Raw genomic sequence first — 20,578 nt, forward strand, 5'->3', positions numbered from 1 at the left:
TGCCACCGGCAAAGCAGAGCCCTGCTCTCCTCCGCCGGCTCCCACGTGAGCAGGGCAGCTTCGTGTCCCGCTTGCTGCTCTTGGCTCCGCACCGTCGTGCTCCACGCAGACCTCGCTAACAAGTTCCCCAGCTGAGGGGGCTTTCCGCATCCCTGCAGGGCACCCAGGGGAGGAAGGATGGCAGGAGGAGAGGGATATTGGGGAGCTGACCCCCAGAACCCAGTGCCTCATCCTATTGATCCACCTGAGCAGCCAGCCCAGCTCTTGCCAGCCTGGTTTCACGGCTCCGAGATGGTTTATTATTCTCCCTGCCCTCCACAGAGCAAACAACAAAAGCAATCTTGCCTCCCGCACACAACTCCACCAAGGGATGCTGCAAACAAACAGAAATCAAACCTCTCATCACAGACGCTGCAAGAACAAGAAGAGGGGAGGAGGTACCCTCCAAATCCTCCCCCACCATTTTTTTTCACCCCAGGGGATGCGGGAAGGTGCAGCCCACCCTGCCTGCCCCCCGTACCGCACCTGCCAACCCACCCTCCAGAGCACTCCTGCCCTGGGGGGGGCCACAGCTGAGCCAACATCCACCCCCTCTCCAGCTCCCTGCCCAGACACTCCCCAGCTCCTGCCTCCCACTGACGAGAAACGAGAAGAATGAGCCGCCTTGGATGCCACCGGCCAGTCCCTCAGCTGAGGAAAAGGCAACAGCCTTCACGGAGCACTGCGTTTAAGTCAGCCAGGCCTTAAGACTCGATAGAGCTTAACAGTCCCCTGCCCAGCTGCAGGAATGCCAGCGGCGTGGGAGATTTGGGAGAAAGCAGTGAGTTAACAGCATTAATGGCCTTGTTTCAAAATGAAGCAGAGACCACTCTATAAATCAATGTGTGGCTGAAGAGTTTACTAGGTTAGAAATTGGTATTGGAAGAAAAGGAAGAGATAAATAGCACATGAGTGCTAATTAGAGACACCTCCTTGCTGGCTGGCAAAGTCTTTCACCTCCAGCATCGCTGGAGCACCGGGGGAGCGGTCGTGGCTGCAGCACCTTTTGTGTGTGCAGGACAGGGTCTTTGCAGAAGAGATGCCTGAGGTGTGGAAAGCCACTTGTTCCCACGAAAACTGAGGTCTGACATTGTCAGGGCAGATGATGATTTCTGTCTGGCTTTGCATCACCGTTTGGAAGGGGAAAGGACCACAGCAAAACTTCCAATAGCAGGGTTTCCAGATAGAAATACCAAGCTGCAGATCCTCAGCTGGTACCGGTGGGCAGAGATCTGTTGGCTCACGGTGCAGGCTGCCAGCTGGTGGCATCCCACTGCTCACCACAGAGCTGTGCAGACTTGTAGAAGATGAGGGTCTGGCCCAGAAGATAAAGTGGTGACAATCCTCAAGAAGCCCAGCTGGAGATGAAGCAATCGAGGGGCCATGCTGTGCTCAACGCTAGCACTGTCCCCCCTGTGCTGGGACACAGCCCCCACCACCTGCAGAGACCCACCGAATCCTCACCCGCCGCGTTTGACATGCCACCAGGCATCACCTGGGGAAAGGAACACGGCGCGGCGAGGCAGAGACCCTCCCCTGCCTGGTTAGGGGAAAGGGAGAAGGGTTCAGCGGCTTCCCAACCAGCCGTCCCAAAACAGACCTGTCGGTCGGACAGCCGGGCACGCTTCTCACTAGCACAACACCTTTTTCCACCAAAGCCACCCTGAGAGCAAGCCAAGGATGGGAGAGCCACGGCCCTCGCTCAGCAAACCTCAGCCAAAGCCCAGCAGTTTACAAGCACAAGCATAGCCCCATCGAAGCCGGTGGGCTAGACGCAGGACCAGAGCCCCATCTCCAAACCAGCCCAGGCAATGAACGCTGCCAGTCCCTCCAGCACAGCAGAAGCAGCAGGGACCAGTTCCATCACCCCAGAGGGGACCTCTTCCCCACGTCCCCCTGCTCCCCTCTGCCCAGAAATGCTTCCCGAGAACGACGCGAGGCATTTGCACCGTATTAGGCTTGCGAAAGGACACGCACTTCATTTGGCAACCCACCAAGGGTGGTAGTTTTCCATCTCCTGTGGGGACCAGAGATCTTTTGGAGTATGTCATCTGGATGGGTTGGGCTGCTAATATTTTGGAGCCCTAAGCTAGGAGTTACACCTACGTTCGTTTTTATTTTTGCTTTAGATGTCTTCTCTGGTCCAATTATAGATTAATCACATTTTATCTAGCATCCGTTTCTCCCCCGCCTCCTTCCCCACCCCCATCAGAGAAGGAAAGAAAGAAAGAAACAAACGTGTTATTAATTGGCTGCTGTTTTCTGCTGGGTTCTTATCTGTGCACGTGAAACTAGGGAGGCTGGGGAAGGTGACTGAACAGCCTGCCAGCAGAAAGCAGGGCATTTTAAGCCTGATTTTCAGAGAAAACAAAGCTCCTCTGATGACACTATCTGAGCATGTGCTCGCCTGCCTGCGTCCAACAGCTTTTAAAGCCATTGACTGATAACAGCATGGCCTCAAAAACCAAAGTTCCTACAGGTCTGTGAAACCAGAAGGCTTTAGTAAGCCCAGAGAAAAGGTGTGAGGTGCTGGTGAATATACTGCTCATCAGACACCAGGGAATCCATAGGTGAACGGCAATCCATAGGTGAGTACCACAGGTCCAGGGAAAAGGCAAGTCCACAGGAAACCCAGGTGCTGGCCCACCGGGTCTGCCAGGGAAGGACCAATAACTCTGGAAGAGGATGAGGAAAGCACCGTACTGCCTGATGACTGGCAAGGTGACAATTTGGAGGTGGGGAGGGAATTGTTAGGAGAGCGCAGAAGCAGAAAACTGTGGGACCCAAGCAAGAATGGGAAAGGAAGGACGGCTGCATTACAGTCCCCCAGAATTTACATGCCCGCACCCTTTCTGGCCAGGGCAGTGGGGATACCTGATGTCCAGCTGAACACCAGCTTCTACTTTGCTCTTAATGCTCATAAAGCTGAAACCTTTTGCCAGCTGGAGCACGAGCCCAATAGATTTTTTGGTAGCGTTTATACAGTGTTAGTAGCTGACTGATCCAAGACTGGATGGGCTGGGATGATTCAACTTTGGCTGCACAGCAGAAGCAGTAATTTAATAAACAGCCAACAGCATCTCAGCAACCTCTGCTAGCCTCAAAAATCACCTCTCCCTGAGCTGCTCAGCCCACGTCCCACGCACTTGCGCTGAAGAGATTCCTACCTGCTTTCTGCCTATTTAACCTCCTGGTGCCATGAGCCAGCACAACCCACTCCAGTCCCTTCCCAGCAAAACCAAGACCTGCTAAGGCAGCAGAGTCCTGGGGAGACACCGTGTCCACATCGCTCCCCTGAAGAGGCATCCCTCCCTGCTTGGTAGGGAGGACATCGGCTGCCCCGGCTATGGTGAGGTGCAGCCTCGAGCTCCAGGTCCCACAAGCTGAAACCAGTCACCTCCCTCGCTGTCCTCCCCTGAGCTGCTCTGACACTACACCAAAAAAACCAGAGGGACCAAGGGAGGCACTTGTTTCTGGCTATTTCCCCATGACCTTCTCATGGTCTTTCCCTCACCTGCGTCTCTGCCACATACCATCGCCGCACATGGCATTTGCTTTTTTTTATTTATTTATTTTCCTTTTCCTCTGTGCTTGCAGAGCAGCAAGCCTTTCTGCACCTCCTTCCGCTTGCCCCCTCCCTTTGCCAACATCCAGGAAGGCCCTTAGGGGACAAACACAGAATAGCCATTGGATTCAACACTGCCGCTTTTAAGGATAAGGTCCCCTTCTCCAGTCGCCTCCCCTCCACGGCCTCAGCAGATGAACCAGTAAAGCTCTGCAAACTGCTGGAGCACACGAAAGATCCCAACCTCCCTTTCCAGCCCTTCCCCACTTCCACCACAGCCGCCAAAGAAACCCTCTGCAGAGAAAGGGATGCTGTGCCTCCCAGGGAGCCCTGAGGGACAGTCGCTCTGCCTTCCCTCCTCGTCCCAGAGAACCACATTCCCGCATCCCCAGGGCACCGGAGAGGGCAAAGCACGGGCACGAGTGAGCTGCAGCACTGCTCCGGGCACAGAGAGCAGCCAGTCAGCTGCAAAATAGATCACTGGGTCAGGAGGCACTGTTCCACCGCCAGCTGTGGGGAAAGCACGAGAGGCTCAAGCGATTTGCTCTCAAGCGCATCCTGAGCACGAGAACCGAGCTCCGGCAAGCGACGGCGTACTTACCATCTCGCGGCGTCGGCGGCGTCTGAGTGAAATAACTATTGGGCTTGTCTGCAAAGAAACAAAAAGACGGAGCTATCAGCAGTTCCCTTTGGCACACTCTCTCCTCCTCCTCCCCCCCCCCCCAGACCTCCGTCCGCAGCTCCCCAGCAGCGTTTGGGCCAGCATTTCATTTCTTCAGTATGTATGGCCTGCGCGAGCAGGCACCAACACCCAGGGAACACCCGGGAGGTCCTGCGAGAAGAAGGGAGCAGCAGAAACAGGAGCCGGGAGCCCCAGCTCTCCCAATAGTATCGATGGAGCATCTCTGGCTTGGGATCTGGCGGCAGCCCTCTTCTGCCTGGCAGGGCTGGGGCTTGCCTCGGCTCGTCGTGTGCCATTTCACCAGGGCGGCGATGCAAATCGTATCGTAATCACCTCGCACGCACGCACCCACCTGGGCACTGACTCACCAAGTCATTTGGGTTGAGCAGGACCGTACTGGGGAACGCTGCGGCCTCCAAGGCAAGAAGGCAAAGGTGGGAGAAAGGGGTAGCCTGGGGCAGCAGAAGGTGAAAGCTCCCACGGACGTGACCGCAGGTCCCAGAGCAAGGTGGCACACAGCCTCGCCACCAGCCAGCCCTCTACATTTGGGTAACCCCTGATTAAGCAGGGGGGCAAGAAGAGTTCCGCTCAGGCAGCTGGCTCCACGGACCCTGCCATCCTGAGTGGGAAACACCCTAATGCCAGTGTCAAACTGGGCTCTGCTCTCTATTAAGTGACGTGCCCAGGGCCAGCAAAGGCAGGCTGTGGCAGAGGGCACTCCACTCCTTACGGCCCAGGCTCTTTCCCTACCACCATCACCTGGGCCCTGCTCCCGCCAGTGCTTTTTAAATGCATTTGTGCGTTTTACAGTTTTACACAGCTTTTTTCTAACCACCCCCCCCCCCCAGAGGAAACAGTGCATCCCAAAGCTAGGCTGGAGAATTTGCCTGCCCTCTAAAGGTTTTCCTCACAGCAGGTGTTTGGCACTTCCCAGCATCAAGGAGGTCAAAGACGCTGCTGCACGATGGAGTCCTCCTCCACAGGCTGCGCCTAGAGAAAGCCAGGCGTTGGGAGGGTGAGCACCTGCGCGAGGATGAAGCAACAAAGCACGGTGCCTAGAGCAGCTGGCAACGCATGGAGGTACCAACACCCAAGAGTACAATCTACTCAGCCACACCAGGGATCAGATCAACAGCCTAACCTCAGGGAAAACTCTTCCGTCTTGCCCCAACCCTCTGCTGATTCTTCCGAGCAAGGGAACATAGAGAGAGCAGGGATCCTGGAGCAGCCCAAGAGACACATCTTCCACCCATCACATATAGTGACAGGGCCCCCAGTATTGTTCAGCAGGACTCACAGGAGCCCATCTTCTGCTCCTCACCTCCCACATAGCCCTGCCGAGATCCCCGCCTCACAAACGGACTGACTCCGTCCCCCCCCAGGAGCATCACTGGCGCTCAGACCTCAAGCAGCAGATCAGGAGACACAGTATTTCGGGGGGGGTGGGGGGGTGGATGGGAGGGGGCAAGGGGACACAGGACACAGAGGGTGCTGGCGTAGCTGAGAGCATAAGCGCACCACGCACGGTGGGGAGCTGGGGCTGGCCCACGCATGCCCACCTTCGCAGCTCCATTCCGCAGTTCTGGGCCAACATCATCTCGGGGAAAAGTGGGGCACAGCTGCGGAGCGGGCTGTCGCCTCCCCAGCTTCTCCCCAGACAGCAGCAGACGAGCGATAAGCACCTGGGCACAGGGCAAAACCCAGCCGGCGGCTGGCAGCGTCGGGAGGGCTGCTCCCGTGCCGAAACCCCGGCACGCCAGCTGACCTAACCCCTGCCTTTCCCTCCCACGCGCCCGGGGACACCTACAGTTGTTGAGGAAGAGCAGCACGGCAAATCCCAGCGTCGAGGTGGCCAGGAGGATGAGGCAGATGTTGCACGGGATCATGAAATACCGCACCACCAAGGAGACCTTGTGCTGGTACATTCGGTCCCGCTCCAAGGCCCCCGGCGCCATGGGGTACTGGCAAGCCGTCATGCTTGGCCGTCACGCTGCGGGCCAAAGCTCAACCCGCCGCCGACCCATCCAAGGCAGAGTAGCCGCAAGGCTCACATGGATCCCTCTTCCTCCCTTCCCGGTTGTCTTCGGCAGCTGCGACACCTAAGTTTTCCCGGAGATTCCCATCCTCCGCTCGCAGGAGGGCAGGGCAGGCTGGGGGCACCTTCAGGAGCAAGAGTTTGTCCCCACATCTGCCATCTCAGAGGCACAGCCTAGGAAGGGTCAGGTCTGAGCCCGCTCCGGAGGAACACGCACAGTCCTGTGCTCAGCAATCCCTCTTCCAGCCCGGGAGTTGTCAATCCACACCTGCCCGCAGAAAGCAAACTAAACAACCCCAGGCAAAAGTGCTGAGAGCTCAAGTTCTGCGGCCAAGCCCACCGGGACACGGACAAGCTGCTACCGGCGTGGGAACGGTGGGGGCTGCCGCAACACCGACACGTGCCGGCATCCGAGAGCTGGGCTGGGACGGAGACGGCGTGAGGGGTGCCAGCATGGGACCCCTCTCAGGCTCGCAGCCTCGGCAACGTCGGTATCGTCTCGGCAGGGATGGGAGGGGAGGTCTCACCGCTTGGCTGCCTCTCGGTTCCTCGCTCAGGCTCCGCACCAGCCTCGCTCCAGGAATGCTGAGCTTCCTACGCCGTCCACGCCGCCTCCGCCGGAGCAAGCACCCCCCCAAAAGGCTCACCGGTTTCTGACCCTCCGGGACAGATCCTCACAGCGAGCACCGGGAGCAACCCGAGGGTGCCGCTCAGTTGACCCACACGCTGGGTGAGGGCAGACGCTCCCGTTTCCACACCGAGGCTCCTCTCACAGCCGCTGCGCATCCATCCCCTCTCGGCTCCGCTTTTCTCCAGGGCAGCCGGTGAACAGCTCTCCCCCGCTGCCGGGCTCCAGCTCTCCGGTACCCTCCCAGCCCTCCGGTGAGCAAGAAGGGACCGCAACCCCGGCTCGTCCCCTTCGGCGAGCTGCCACCTCGCCGGTAGAAAGCAACGGTGCCCGTCACAGCCACGGTGACGGCCGGAGCAGGCCAGCTCCCCTCCTCACACCGCTGTGACATGCCAATCCTTCCCGAAGAGATTCCAGCTCCCCGCAGAGCCCGGCATGGAGAAGCGACACGGTGATAGCGATGGAAAGCGGGCGGGTGGGCGATCCCGGGTGGGTTGGGGGGGCGCGAGACGGGGAGCTCGCAGACCTAAACGCCGACCTTCCGAGGTTTCACCCCACGCGTTGGCCGAAGGGAGAGAAGGCGAAAGAGCGAGGAGGAAAAGCAGCCCCAAGCCGAGCAACGGCGGGAGCCCCCGCCCCACGCCCCGCAAGTTTCCCCGCCCGCTCCTCTGCCCCGCGGGGGCCGCCGTCCCCCGTGTTCCCCCCGCTGCTCCTTCTTTCCCTCCCCTCTGCCGGCAGCGGGTCGAGCCCTGGCAAGCGAGGAGGAGGAGGAGGAGGAAGAGGAGGAGGAGTGGGGGGGGGAACGAGCCCCTCCCGAGCGCTCCGGCGGCCAACAAAGGGGAGGCGAGGGCGAACGGGCGCGGCGCAGACAAAGAGCGGGAGGCGGCGGGGGTCGCGGTGAAGCCGGTTCTTTTCCACCCCCCCCCCCCCCTTTCACCCCCAACCGGGACCCACCGAAGCCCCTCGACCTGCCCACTCGAGATGCTGAAAGGTGGAGAAACTCTTCGTGGTTTTCCCAGCGTCACCCCCCGTGTTGGGTATGGGATTGGGGGGAGACCCCCCAGGGACAGCAGTACTAAACAAAGAGCAGGAGCAAGCCCCTAGTTACTATTTTCCAGGACATTTATTCTAAAGGAGGGAGGGGGACACACCTGTACAGCCCGGCAGCCCCACCACAAAGGTCTGAGGAGAGCACGGAGGGAAGAAAAGAGGTGCTGGGACACAGATGCACCGTCAAACTGTGCTGCTCCCTGCTTTGCCTACCTGGATATTCCGGCCCCCCACCACCCCCCCTGCCCCGGGAAGCCAGAAGCCTCTGGTCACCACTTTCCTTGGGCAGGATGCTGCCAGCAAAGGTGCCAAGAGGAGAGCTGGGCTGAAAGCCAGAGGGAGGTCAGGGCCAAGAGCCAGATTTCTGGAGGGCAAGTCCAGCAACGGGGCAAGAGCAAACAGCAGGGCAGGGCAGCCCTGCTACACCCCAGCACTTCCAAAGGCAGTGATTCCCGGTGTCCACAGCTGCCAGGGCCTCCATACCTGCTCCCCACGGCACCTCTCCAGGCTGAAGCCCGGTCTCTGGTGAGACGGCATCCCTGGCAAAACACACAGCTCCCAGAAAGCTGCTTCCCTGCCCGTGGTACCGGCTTCTAGAGTGCCATGACCTGACTCCTCATTTTTAAGGCACCGTGGTCCTTAGCAAACAGGCTGAGCTCTTCCTCACCGTGGAGGAAGAAAGCAATTCTGGAGACTACGAACAAAACCCTGCACGACGAAGGCCCTCCAGTGACAGAGCCACCCTAACACAAGTCTGGGCTGACTGTACACAGCTCTGCCGTTTCAGAGGCTGGTTTATCGTCCAAGCCAGACTCTTGCGGCCTCCCCCGTCCCCCAGGTGCTGCAGAGGGGCTGTCTGTACCCTGCTGTGTCACGTCCAAGGCAAGGAAGGAGTCCTCAAACACCCATCCCGTGCTCATAGGGCAAGATGAGCACTGTAGAGACGTGGCAGCGGGTAACCCCGCTGTGGTCAAACTGAGAAGCTCATCGCAGAGAACCTGTTTTAAAGTTCCTCTCGTCTCCCCCTGCTCAGCACCAACCGGGCAGCTGCCGAAGCCAGGAAGGGAAGCACAGATTCCTCCCGGCCACTGCCAGCAGCCACCACGCAAGGTCCAGGCTGTGGCACTGCCCCACAGCTCAGCAGCTCTCTCCTCTCCTCTCCCACCGGGATGGCAGCTACGGCTGGCCTACCAGCAACTCTGGCTGCGGGGGGCTGCACAGCCCTCTTTTCCCTGGGGAGGTGGCTGGACGGCAGCGTTCCCCCTACCCGCTCCTCCAAAAGGCACCGACGACTCGAGATGGGAGAACGACCTCGCTGGCGGCACGTACCCCCAGCCTGCTCCTGCCACGCTGCCCCTCCCTCCCTCGCCTTGGCAATTCACCTGGAGCCCGAGGGACGCAAACACTAAAGCTGAATCCACCCACTCTCCCCTCCAGCAGGGAGATGCAGAGGAGGCTGGGTGGTCCTTTAGCAGGGCATCTCAGGCACCACGAGTCAGCAGGTTGTGGGGTCTCCTTGTGGGATTGGCACGAGCTGCCCTACAGCCGCACCGCAAAGCCACGCTGCTCCTCTGCTGGAGACGTGGGCCGGGAACATCCTGGGTGTCCCAGCACCGCAGGTACAACTTGCCAAGAGCAGTACAGGGAAGAACAATAAAGGAGAAGGGAGGAAAGAAATCCAAGTCACGTCCCAGACACTGCTCCTCTTTAAACCTGCATCGCTCCTTCGCCTCCCCGGGGACTCGCAGAACATGATCCCAGCTTGCTACGAGTCACGGGCTGCATCCTAACCACCCTGCCAGGAGGAGAGCCCACACGAGCGCGGTGCCTGATGGCCTGACGTCCAAGCGGTAAGGCAAACCGGCACGCAAGAGCCCCCGAGATCCCATGTGCTACAAGGGCTCAGCGGCAAACACTCTGCCAAGCCGTCTCTCCCAAGCAGACCTAGGAACCCATCTCAGGAGCCCCCTCACAAGCAAAGCCCTCTGCCAGGGAGAGCGCTGAAGAGCCAGCTGGAAAAGGGCTCCTCAGCCAGCACCTGAGGCCACAGGGCTGGCTCCTGGGACATGGCACAACACCTGTCCCTTCACCAGCGACGAGAACTGGCTGAGCAAGTCAGAGGGTCCTGGCAACTGGATGGAGCCCCCCACCCCTCCAACCCAGTATTTCTCCCTCAAAGGGTAAGCTCAACTCCCTGCCACTGCTGCCCCGTTTCTAGTGCCCTCCTCAGATACCGCAGCCCCCTGGGAATTGCTGGAGCATCACTCAAGAAGCCAAGACCTTCCCAAAAAGTGAACAGTGTGCCCTGCCCATCTCCTCTGCTTGGTCACTCTGTGGCCAGCTTGGCCCGGTCATGCACCCTTCTGCTCTGCCCAGGGATGCAGATGCCAAACTCCTGCCCCATGCCTTCACCAGCATGTCTTTCGGATGAGACTCTATAATCAGAAGACCCATTTGCACTGGGGAGACATCACACTTGCCTGGTTCATCCGTGTGGGTCATTGGATTTGTCCCTTATCGCCTCCCCTCCCCAAAGCTGGCTGCACGTAGACACCCCTGTACAGCTCCGGCATTTCACAAATGCCCGCGTCCTTTTTGCGCCAGCTACAGCACACAGGGACAGCTGGTCTCCCACCCGCTCCCTCTGCCAACTGGGCCCACCACGCACGCTCAACCTTTCCCTTTACACTTCTGACACCAGCGCACGAAGGACCAGGCAGGAAAATACAGCAACACCTGACAAGGAGAAAGAGCACATAAAAGCTGCCTTTGGCTCAGAAGCGAGCAGCTCAGAAGAGCTGGCCGGCGAGCCCAGCGGCACTGAACGCACACTACCAGCTCCAGGCTGCTCTGAAGTGGGAAAGAGGTGGCTGTGCACGAGCCAAAGGCACCTGAGACATCGGGACAGCTCGGTCCCCTGGTTCCATTAAGTCTGGCTCAGTCAGCACTGGGACAGCCCAGCCTGGCCAGCCCCAGGGCAGAGGGGACTCATCCCTCAGCCACTCCGAGGTTCCAGAGCAGTCCATCCACCACCGCTGCTCAGCCCTGCTCTAAGCAAACACTGCACGCCTGCGCCAACGCCGTTTCTCCCTTTCCTCCTCCTTGGGACTGGAAACAGCCTGGCTAAGGCTGTAGGTGTTCGGAGGAGGGCCAGCCCCAGCAGGGTGCAAGAGGCAGAAAGTCACCGCGTCTGCCAGGGAAGAAGAGGGAGGGATGGGGGAGAGCCAGCCAATTTAACACCCTCAGACACAGCTGCTATTCCTCTACTACAGGCAAGAAAACATTATCTTTGAGCTCATCCATATTCCCCCCTGCCCAGTTTTCTAAATGAAAGTGTTCAATGCATTAAGGCCTCCGTGTGGTCACCAGCCAGTTTAAAGCCTGATGCCATTAATGGGTTTATTTCTGGGCTTTCAGAGAGAGGATGTCACAGCTGCTGCCAAAATGCAGCAGACGGGCTGAAGGAGCCGGGCTGGGTGCAGCCGGCAGTGTTCAGCGTGGCAGGACGGTAGTTTTGTCCTCTTGCTTCTGAAGCAAGAGCTGGCAGGAGACACGAACTCCGTCTCGGGGCCGGGGCAGGTCCTGGCACACCAGCACTGGGAGCAGCACGACCCACGCACGCTGCCCTGCATCTCTGCACCGACCTCAGGTGCAGGGGGGGGCTCACAGGCATCTCATGGGACCCCCGCACCCTCAAGCCAGCAGTTACTTGGTAAGAGGTAACACCAGCAGGAGACAGCAGTTTCATTTCCTTCACCTCCCCATTTCTGCCTGCCAGATATCAGCCTGCAACACCAAAAATCAGCATTACTTTGTGAACTGACTGGCAGCTGTCGATCTCTCCCTCCTCGCTGAGCTAGAGACCTTGCAGAAGCCCCCAGCTCCTGCTGTTGCCAGGCTGATTCCCCACCTGGCTCCCTTCTCGCTAATCCTGTTTGGCAGGGAGCTAATTGGGATTTATCTGACAGCACCCAATACCTAGAGAGCCATTTTGTGCTTCCTCTGGGGAGGGCGAAGAGGAGGAGGAGGAGGGAGCCTGCAGAAGGCATTTGCACATTCTCCCTTCCCCATGCCCTCCTGCAGTTTTACAGGCTAATTACCAGCATTACAGAGAAAGGAGCAGGAGGGGGAGAAAGTGGGGATTTTAATTATTTCATTTAACACTTGGCAGGACCCAGCTTGACTCCTGCTGAGCAGCGCTTGGAAATAAAGAGCTTTTAAACCCCATCAATGGGAGACGAGGGAGCGGTGCGGGAGATGGGGCTGGGGTGGCCAGCCTCACGGCTAGGTTGGCGTGCGTGCTGGGAGTGGAAAGGGGTGTTAATTCACACCATTCCTAATAAACAGCCGTGCCAGGCGGTGCTGGACAAGGGGTGCTGGGCTGCCTCTGCCGCAGAGGGGGATTTCCCCACTTAATGACTTTGCCCTCCTACCGTGCGACACCGGACTACGCAGCTGTCTTCCAGATGCGCTATGGGATGCCTGAGCATGGAGCTTTGGAGCAGGCCACATGCGTGCACCCCGGGGAAAATACAGGTCGCCCTCTCCCAGCACCGCAGGCCTTTCTCCAAACTGGCGGTCTGCACTCCACAGCCTGCAGCCACGCTGCATTCCAACTGGAAGACAGCCCCTCTGTTAAGAGATGCTCCCCCACACGCACCGCACAAAGCCCGCACCTCTTCCACCTAGCTGCCCATATGGGTTTTATGATGCCTCTGCCTCCCTGCTTAAAAAAGAAAAAAATAAAACCAGGTTTGCACACAGAACTTGGTGTCCAGATCTAAAAGTACAGGGCTGCTGCTCAAAAGCAGACACGCGGCAAAGCAAAAGCGACCCAGGGGAGGGAGGCGATGCGTCTCGGTGCTAAGCCACGCAGCTCCCCGCTGTTCCAGCCAAGGAGCCCAAACGCTTTTTACCCAGCCCCGTCATCCTGTGCCCTCGCAAAAGCAAACTGCTGCCCCGGGCGACTGCTCGCACGAACTGCTGGGCTCCTGCTGGGACCCACGCTCCTGGCCCCGACTCCTTGTCCCCTGCGAGCCCAGCTTGCAGGCTCCAAATGAGGCAGCCGGGCTTGAACCCAGAGCCCGAGAGGACTTTGCAAACCAAGGCACCCAGCTAGGGATTTCACGCCCTCAGCAGCCACTGCCTCCCTCCTCCATCGTTCCCAGGAGAAGCACATTCCCCACTGCCTTGCTACGCTGCCAGGACAGCTGCCCGCTGCAGGACTCCCATCCAGGAGCGACGCCGACAACAGCACCTGGCTTGGAAAGAGATGAGCCAGGGTGACGCTGGGACAAAGATCCCACCGCTCTGTCCCGGCTGCGTTCTCCCAATATTCCGAGGATGTCTGGAGTGGGGTGCGTGCAGCACTACAGCCCCAACCCTGCAGCCGGCCGGCAGCCCTCGGCTCCTGCAGCAGGCTCACATCGCCACCTGCCGCTCTCACCAACCCGTCCGTGCCGAGAGATGCTCCGGCCAAGAGCTGAGCGATGCTCCGGCCAAGAGCCGAGCGGAGCTGCCCACAGCATCTCCATCCACATGGCGTGGCAGCGGTGATGGGGAAGGGAAGCTTCTCCCTTGCTGGGGGACAAACAGACCTCTCAAACGCTTCAGGGGCTACGGTCTGCTCTGAACTTACGTTGTCCTGTGGCTACTGTTTTCCTGAGACAGCATCAACTCCCGCCGGCAGAGGAAGAGCCTTGCCTGGCTACTGGAGTGGCTGAGAGTGAACGGTCCGAGCCTTCAGCCTCTCTGTGTGCTGACTGAGTTGGCTGAGCTGTAAGTCGTCACTTCTGCCAGCCCTCTTCCAAACATACACCAGTTGCTTTGCAAGCTGATGTAAACTTGTTCATCTGCAAGGGGGCGTGAGGATCAGCTGGTGTTGCAGAGTTCCTCAAGGATATGATAACACGGGGGGGTGCAAATAGGGAAAAACAGTAGAAAACAAACGATGAAACAAACCTACAGCGCATTTCTGGAGCAAAGACCCAGACTAAAATTAGCATGTATCCCTGGCGCTCTGGATACCTTCCCACCAGGAAAGCAGCTGTCACTGGGGTGCTTCCAGACAATAAATGACATCCTTCAGCAACAGGGGTGGGGGTATGCCTCACGCTGTGTCTGCCCAAAAAAGCAGCGTTGGCTGGAGTTAGGGTACTGCCAGTAATCTCAACCAGTGAGAAAACACATCATGCCAGTGAGAACCAGGCACGCAGAGAGCATGAAAGCAGAGGTACCTCACTAGAACACCCCAATTTCTACCCACCCAGACCAGTACTCAAGGAGTTGAGTAGCAGTGGGGCGATGCAGGAATGGCCAGCCCATACCCTGGAGCAAATGTGAGATATCCTGACAGCAGGAGCACATTTGCCATACCAGCTGTACAAAGTGCTGCAGGCAGAGGGAGTGCTGGGAGCAATATTCAGAGGAGGGTCTGCCAGCCTTCAGCCAGAGCTACTCTGGAGAGCAGAAGCTGAACGCCATGCCACCAGGCAACCCAGTAGCTCTCTGCCACCTCCTCCCAGCCAGGGCTCCGCAGAGGAGCAGTGGGTTTGCCCCCAGTTCAGCTGGACATCTCACCCTGCTCCTGACCCTGGACCAGGAGCTGACTTATGGCAGCCAAGTAGTGCTCTCCCTGCACCTCTCCCGCGAGTCGGTCCGTCCGCAAGACGGCTCGCAACGGCTAGAAATGAAACCTGCACCCTCGAGAGATGCAGCTCTGTGCCGGTCAAGCACCAGCGCCCACCGCGAAGGCAGGGCACAGGGCTCCCACGGAGCGGCTCCGAGACAGATGCTCGGTCGTGGCACCCACCGCAGACAAAAGCATCAGCCCCGGGCCCCGGTCCAAGCTGTCTGGTGCGGCAGAGCTTTGTTAACCACTTCCCATAAAGCAGACAAACCGCAAGAGCCGCGGAGCGGTGCAAAACAGGCCTCTTGGGAACACGCAGAGCCAGACTTACCAGCAGGACGAGAGCCGGCAGCATCGTCCCCTCCCGCAGCAGCAGGAGGGGACACGCAGCCCGTCACCCAGCTCCACAGTGGTGGTGCTCAGAAAAACCCAGTGCAGACCGCTTCTCTGGGGACAGCAAAGCCCCCCCAAGCTACACGGTAAAGTGGAAGGAAAAGAGCTCAAGCACATCACTAAAAAAGAGAAAGGAAAAATGCGTGCCCTCAGCAGAGGAGGGCGGCTGCTCCAGTTGGATCGGGAAGGCAGGGAGAGCCGCAAGAGCCTAAGGGAAGGAATGGAAGGGACACCCTCTCCTCTGACCGACTACGGTCCTGCTCGGAGACCACTTGCAGGCACTGCGGAGAGGCTTACACGTTGGATGGGGACACGACAAGGGGGGGAATGGGCAGCCCCGGGAACCCAGAGCTTTTTTCTCCTGCCCACCTCCAGTCTGGGAGAGCCGAAAGCAGGTGGCATCCAGCTATATCGCGCTGTCAGCCACCCCCAGCTGAAAGTAAAACGTTTGTGCCGGTGTTGCAAGCAGTGAACAGCATCCAGTCGGCGGGGCTGCCGGCAGCACCCAGGAGGAGAGCAAAACACTCTCCTGCTAGGAAACGTGCAAGACTCGGTTTATGCATCTCAAGGCCAAGAGATGAGGGAAGCTTGAGCCGGCAGGGGATGCTGTCGGCTTAGATAGCTTCTCTCCTTGCTCCTGGACCAGGGTCCAGGCCAAGAGTATGTGGCTTTCAATAAAACTTTTATGTCCCTCTGGTCCCTCTCCAGCGCCTTTGCAGCAGGGGAACGTTTCCAAGCAAACCCTTAGCCTACCCCTCCCGAGCTGCACGGTATAGTCTATATATTATACATAATGAGGGGCACAAACCAGGGAGGAAATACAGCAGCGATAGCTTTAAACAGCTCACCAGCCACAGCTGATCCAGTCCCTTTTCCTCGGTTCAGTGGGGTTTGACACAGCCAGCCGCAACGCCCAGACCAAGGCTAGCTGAGCGGCCACAGCTCCGTCCCACCCCGCATCGCACCAAAAATCCAGCCCCTCATCCAGCTACGGCTGCGGGTCAGCAGCAAACCTAAAGGTCTCAAGATGAGCAGAGCGTGGGGCAGAGGAGCAGCTCCAAAGTCAAAGCTGGTGCAGAGAAGCGTTTTAATACCTCTGCACCCCTGCCCGTCCGTGGCAAACACAGACCTGGGACTTTTTGCCACGGCAGGGCGGCTGCCGGGGCATGCCGGAGAGGGTCAGCGGCACAGGGAGGCATCGCGCTTGCCCCATCCTCCAACCCGAGCCAGTCGATGCGTGTGAAGGTTTGTGCACGCAGGGGCAGGGCGTGAGATGAACTGCCAGCCCCAACCGCACGCCAAACGCCTTCCTTACATACGCTCTGTATCCACAGCCACCAAACAAAAGGAGCTGGCCACGAGGCTCCCGGCATGCCAGGATTCCCAGCACCGGGGATCACAGGGAAGCGGGCACCCAGCCAGCCTGCAGCCATGTACACCGCACACCCTTCCCTTGCCCGCTAAGGGCTGCTCTCATCAGCCAGGGCACGCACATGGTTTGTTTTAATGACTGGGATTCACCATTTAAAAAAAACCAAACGTCCATGTGGATGACAGCTGGGGGTGAGATGAGCCGCTGCTGACATGGTATGGGGCAGCTGAGGTGAGGGGACCAAAGGACCAGGGACAGGAACACTTTAGGGGCTTTGGCCCATGACCACCCTCCACTTGCTTTTGCTAGAAAGCTGCCCAGAAGAATTGTCTGTGGCATGTTTGCCCCACACGTGCAGCTTCACAGCTCAAGTCAGGACGGAGGGCACGCACAGCCTCTGCCCTCGACCTGCTGGCAGCATCGCTCTGCCCTCCTTCATTAATTACATCAAGCGCCGCCCGCACCGCAAAACCCCGAGGCCAGGTCAAGGGGCGAGCCCGTCCGTCGTACCTCCAGTATGAACTGGGATAGTGCTCTCCCCCACCCTCCCCAGGAAGCTGGTGAAGGTGAGAGGCTGAGGATGGAGTTGGATATGAGGCAAGCACTAGGTGAGAAATATCCTTAGATCACAGTTTCGCACCCACAGCGCTCCAGAGGCTTGGTACCGCGGCAGCTCTCGCTCGCTTCGTGCAAGGACGGTAGGAATCCAATCGAGCCCAGGCAACAATGTCGGGCCGGGCGACGTGGAGGCAGAGGGGAAAGCAGTTCTTCAAACTGTGATCTAAAAGCAATAGCTCCCTTTGAGGTGAGCGCACACTCTGCAGCCAAGAGGCTGTGCGGACGGGTGTGCCTGTACCCACCTCCAGAAGGTTTCTATTGCTCCAGCACATCCCGGGTGGATGAAAGAATGACACGGACTAGCCAACGAGTCTGATGGTGGATGGAAAAAATGGTATTTTTTTGCATGACGCACCACCACTTACCAGCAAGAAGCTTCCTATGTTCTTTAGAAAGCAGGGGAGGGGAAGGAAAAAAAGGAGAGAACAAAACAGTTAGAAACAAGAAAACAGACAGCTAACCCAAAGTTTTCCTACCCTCCCCCAAGCCCCCTCCTCCAAAGCTCCGCTATCGACACCACCTGGGGCAGCTTCCATCCAGTTCTTCCAGCCCTTTCCAGGCAGCATCGGCCACTAGCTCCCAAACCACCCCAGAAGATCGTGGCCAGGTTACTGGCACCTGCGTCCCGGGGAGGAATTCCTTATCCCTGGCCCAGCAATCCTACATCTCACACAGAGGAAGCAGGAGAAAACCAACAGCTCACGTGTAGCAGACATGGGTGGTTTTGGCACCGAGAGATAGCCCGGCCACCAAGCCGTGCCTCTGGGGGCCCACGCGTGGCCCAGGACTGGGCGCTGGTGGCTGCGAAGGACCGGGTGCGGAGAGGGCAGCACGACCAGGACTGCCACTGCCACCTTCGCTTCCAACACAGGAACACGCTGGCGGTTTCCCCAGTAAAACCCCAATTCTTCCAGCCGTAACCCTCATTTTCATGAACATCGCTTGTCCCCTCTGAGTTTGTTTCCATCCCCACCTTCTAAGCCCATCGATTTAAACGTGTTTTCATGGCACGATGGGGTCCCAAATCTGCAGGTAGCCAGAAAAGAGCAGGATCCTGATGTTACCGATGATATTGCACACTGCAACAGCCTAAATCACGCACAGCAAAACAAGGGAGAAACAGAGAGCCCCAGAACCAGAACACTAAATAGGTGCAAACGACAACAAAAACCCCATCGGGAACATCTCAGCACTCACTGCTGACTATCAGCCAGACAACACAAGCATGCTGGGTTAGATACCACAGTTGATTTGATCCACGGAGAAGCCTGCACTCTTTCCTTACAAGGATGGCTAAGGGAGGTCCTGGAGAACGTAACAAGTGCAGCCAAGACTTGGAAGCCAACATGCATTAACTGTGAAACTTCGTGGGTTGCCTTGTCAACAGATGATTTTCTGAAACCAAACTCACAATTTGGAAATGTTCAGGAGCTAAGCCTGGAGTTATCTGCAGCCATGCCAGCTTCCCAATACAGGCTCCCACGGATCAGATGTTTCCCATTCAACTCAAGGGGGCACATCCTTTACCATCGCAGCTCGATACCTCCTATCCCAATGCATCACCTGGGCTGGAACTACTTTTGAAGTCTAGGAAACCAGAGCACAAGATGAAACAAGGTCCCCGACCCACACGATGAAAGAGAAGGATAACAGTTAAACAGCTGAGCATTTTAACAGTCGTTATTGAGCACAGCCTATTTATCTGCAAGTAATCTATGGCAGTATAGAAGTCCTGTAACCGTTATAGTATTCATTCTAGATGCCTATGGAAATAAGAGCTGTTCTCACAGCCAGGCCCTTGTCCCACCAGGACATGGGCATCTCCTAGTGTGAAATGCAACTCAACCCCTCTTTTCTATTCCACCCGGACCACTCTGCCTCCTCACAGGACCACACAGTAGCTACTAGATAGTTAAGAGCAGGTTGGAGCTTGGAGTCCACAGTGCTTCTCGTGTGCTTTTCTCAGGCTGGACTCTCAAGGGCTGCTGAAAAAGGACAGACACGGAGCCCCAGGGGAAGCACGGCCAGACGGGCGGGATGCAAGGGACGGAGGTGGGCGACTTCCCGGGGAAAGGGAGCATGCTGGGCCACGCAGCAGAGGAAATGGAAGAGGAGGAAGATAAGGATGCAGCTGGAACAGAGAGCCTCACCCGCTGCCCTGGTACCCAGGCTGAGGGGTGCTGAGGCTTCCCCCATGCTTTGGATGCCACGTTAGCAGCATCTCCCACAATGGGCTGTGGGACGTGGGTGATGTGACACTGTGAAGAGTCCTGACAGCTCACTGTGACTATTAGGGGAAAAACAAAGTGAGCATTGAGGGCTGGAGACGGCCCCATGCCAAGGAAGTGACGTGCAGCCTTCTCCATTGGCAACCGGGAGCCCTCTCAGCTATAACCTGTTGGGAGACGGAGGGAAGAAAGGGAGAGGGGAAAAACAGCTTAAAAATATCCCAGAGCAGCGCAGTTATTTTGGGATTTTAATTTATAAAAAGAGGAAGAAAAACAGAAATGAAAGCCAAGACCCTGTGGCCAGCTCTGGTGCAGATGAAATATTAGCGTCTGGCTGCAGGACTGCAGCACTCCCTCCCTTCCTTTGCTCCGATGCCTCGATATTAAAATTACGTGGATTGCGCCGTCTCTGTCACAACCTTTCGTCCTTTGATTTCAGGGGATTCAACTCGATCACAAACCCGCGCCAAAGGAAAGGATGCGAATGCCAGCGTGGGAGACTGGCAGTCGCTGCGGAGGACAGAGCGCGGGCAGTCATTAGGTGTTGCGTATTTTGGGGGCCATTCCCATCGAGCAGGGGAAGTCTCGGGTGCCCTGCCTTTGCCGTGTGGGCGTAAGGCAGCTCACCCAGCTCAGCCCGGTCACCTCAGGCACCGTGGCAGAAAGCCAGCAGCTCCCTGGCAGCGGCCGCCGCACAATGCTCGGTCATGCATCATTTACTGCGCACGCAGCACTTCTCACCCAACTGCTTTGGAGCAGGCGGGGGGGGGGGTCCCTCAGCCGCTGGCACCTCAGGGATCCCCCCCGACTCGCTGGCAGGGCAGAGCATCCCTCTGCCGCAGCCCTGCGAGGCAGCCCAGACCACGATGCCCAACGCGCGCAGGTCGAGTGCCATGCCCAAGGCCACTGCGTGAGAAAGGCAGTGGCAGAGGTCTATAGCACACACAGGGCAGAGATCGAGCAAAAGCTCGTTTCTCACGTGCATTCCCAAAGCAGCACCTTTTCTTTAAGGTACCCCTGCAGGTAGGTCCAACTGGGGTGGGGAGACCCTCGGGTCCAGCTGGGGCTTTGTGCTGGGTAATGAAGTGTCACTGCCTGCCCGCCGCTCGATAGCAACTGAAGCTTTCATATGCAGATGCCAAAACCTGATGTTCACTGGGACTGGAACAGCAGCTGCTTTTCAGAGTCAGGGGAAAACCAGAAGGAGCGAGATGGCGACAAAGAGAAGATGAAGTTGCCTGGCCAAGACCCCCGCAGAGCTGCCAACTTCAGTGCTGCAGCCCTCAGGAAATGGGAATTGCAGCTTTTTAGCACCAGGATGAGAGACAAGAGTGCTGCTC

At 58.0% G+C, this 20,578-nt stretch overlaps 1 protein-coding gene across 4 annotated transcripts in view; it reads right to left on the reverse strand.

Moving 5' to 3' along the window:
• The window catches only part of AGRN (agrin), a 125,183-nt gene that overhangs the window by 60,147 nt on the left and 44,458 nt on the right, over positions 1–20,578 (reverse strand). For 2 of the 4 annotated variants that reach the window (XM_049807133.1, XM_049807123.1), the window contains exons 3-4: positions 17,376–17,396; positions 4,206–4,253 (exon numbers count right to left, since the gene is read on the reverse strand). In XM_049807133.1, coding sequence (XP_049663090.1) covers positions 4,206–4,253; positions 17,376–17,396 — 69 coding nt within the window. The remainder of the gene's footprint in view (positions 1–4,205; positions 4,254–17,375; positions 17,397–20,578) is intronic. The other 2 variants (XM_049807153.1, XM_049807142.1) reach the window with 1 other exon arrangement.

The sequence above is a fragment of the Accipiter gentilis genome, chromosome 1 (genome assembly GCF_929443795.1).
Source record: "Accipiter gentilis chromosome 1, bAccGen1.1, whole genome shotgun sequence".
Lineage (NCBI taxonomy): Eukaryota > Metazoa > Chordata > Aves > Accipitriformes > Accipitridae > Astur > Astur gentilis.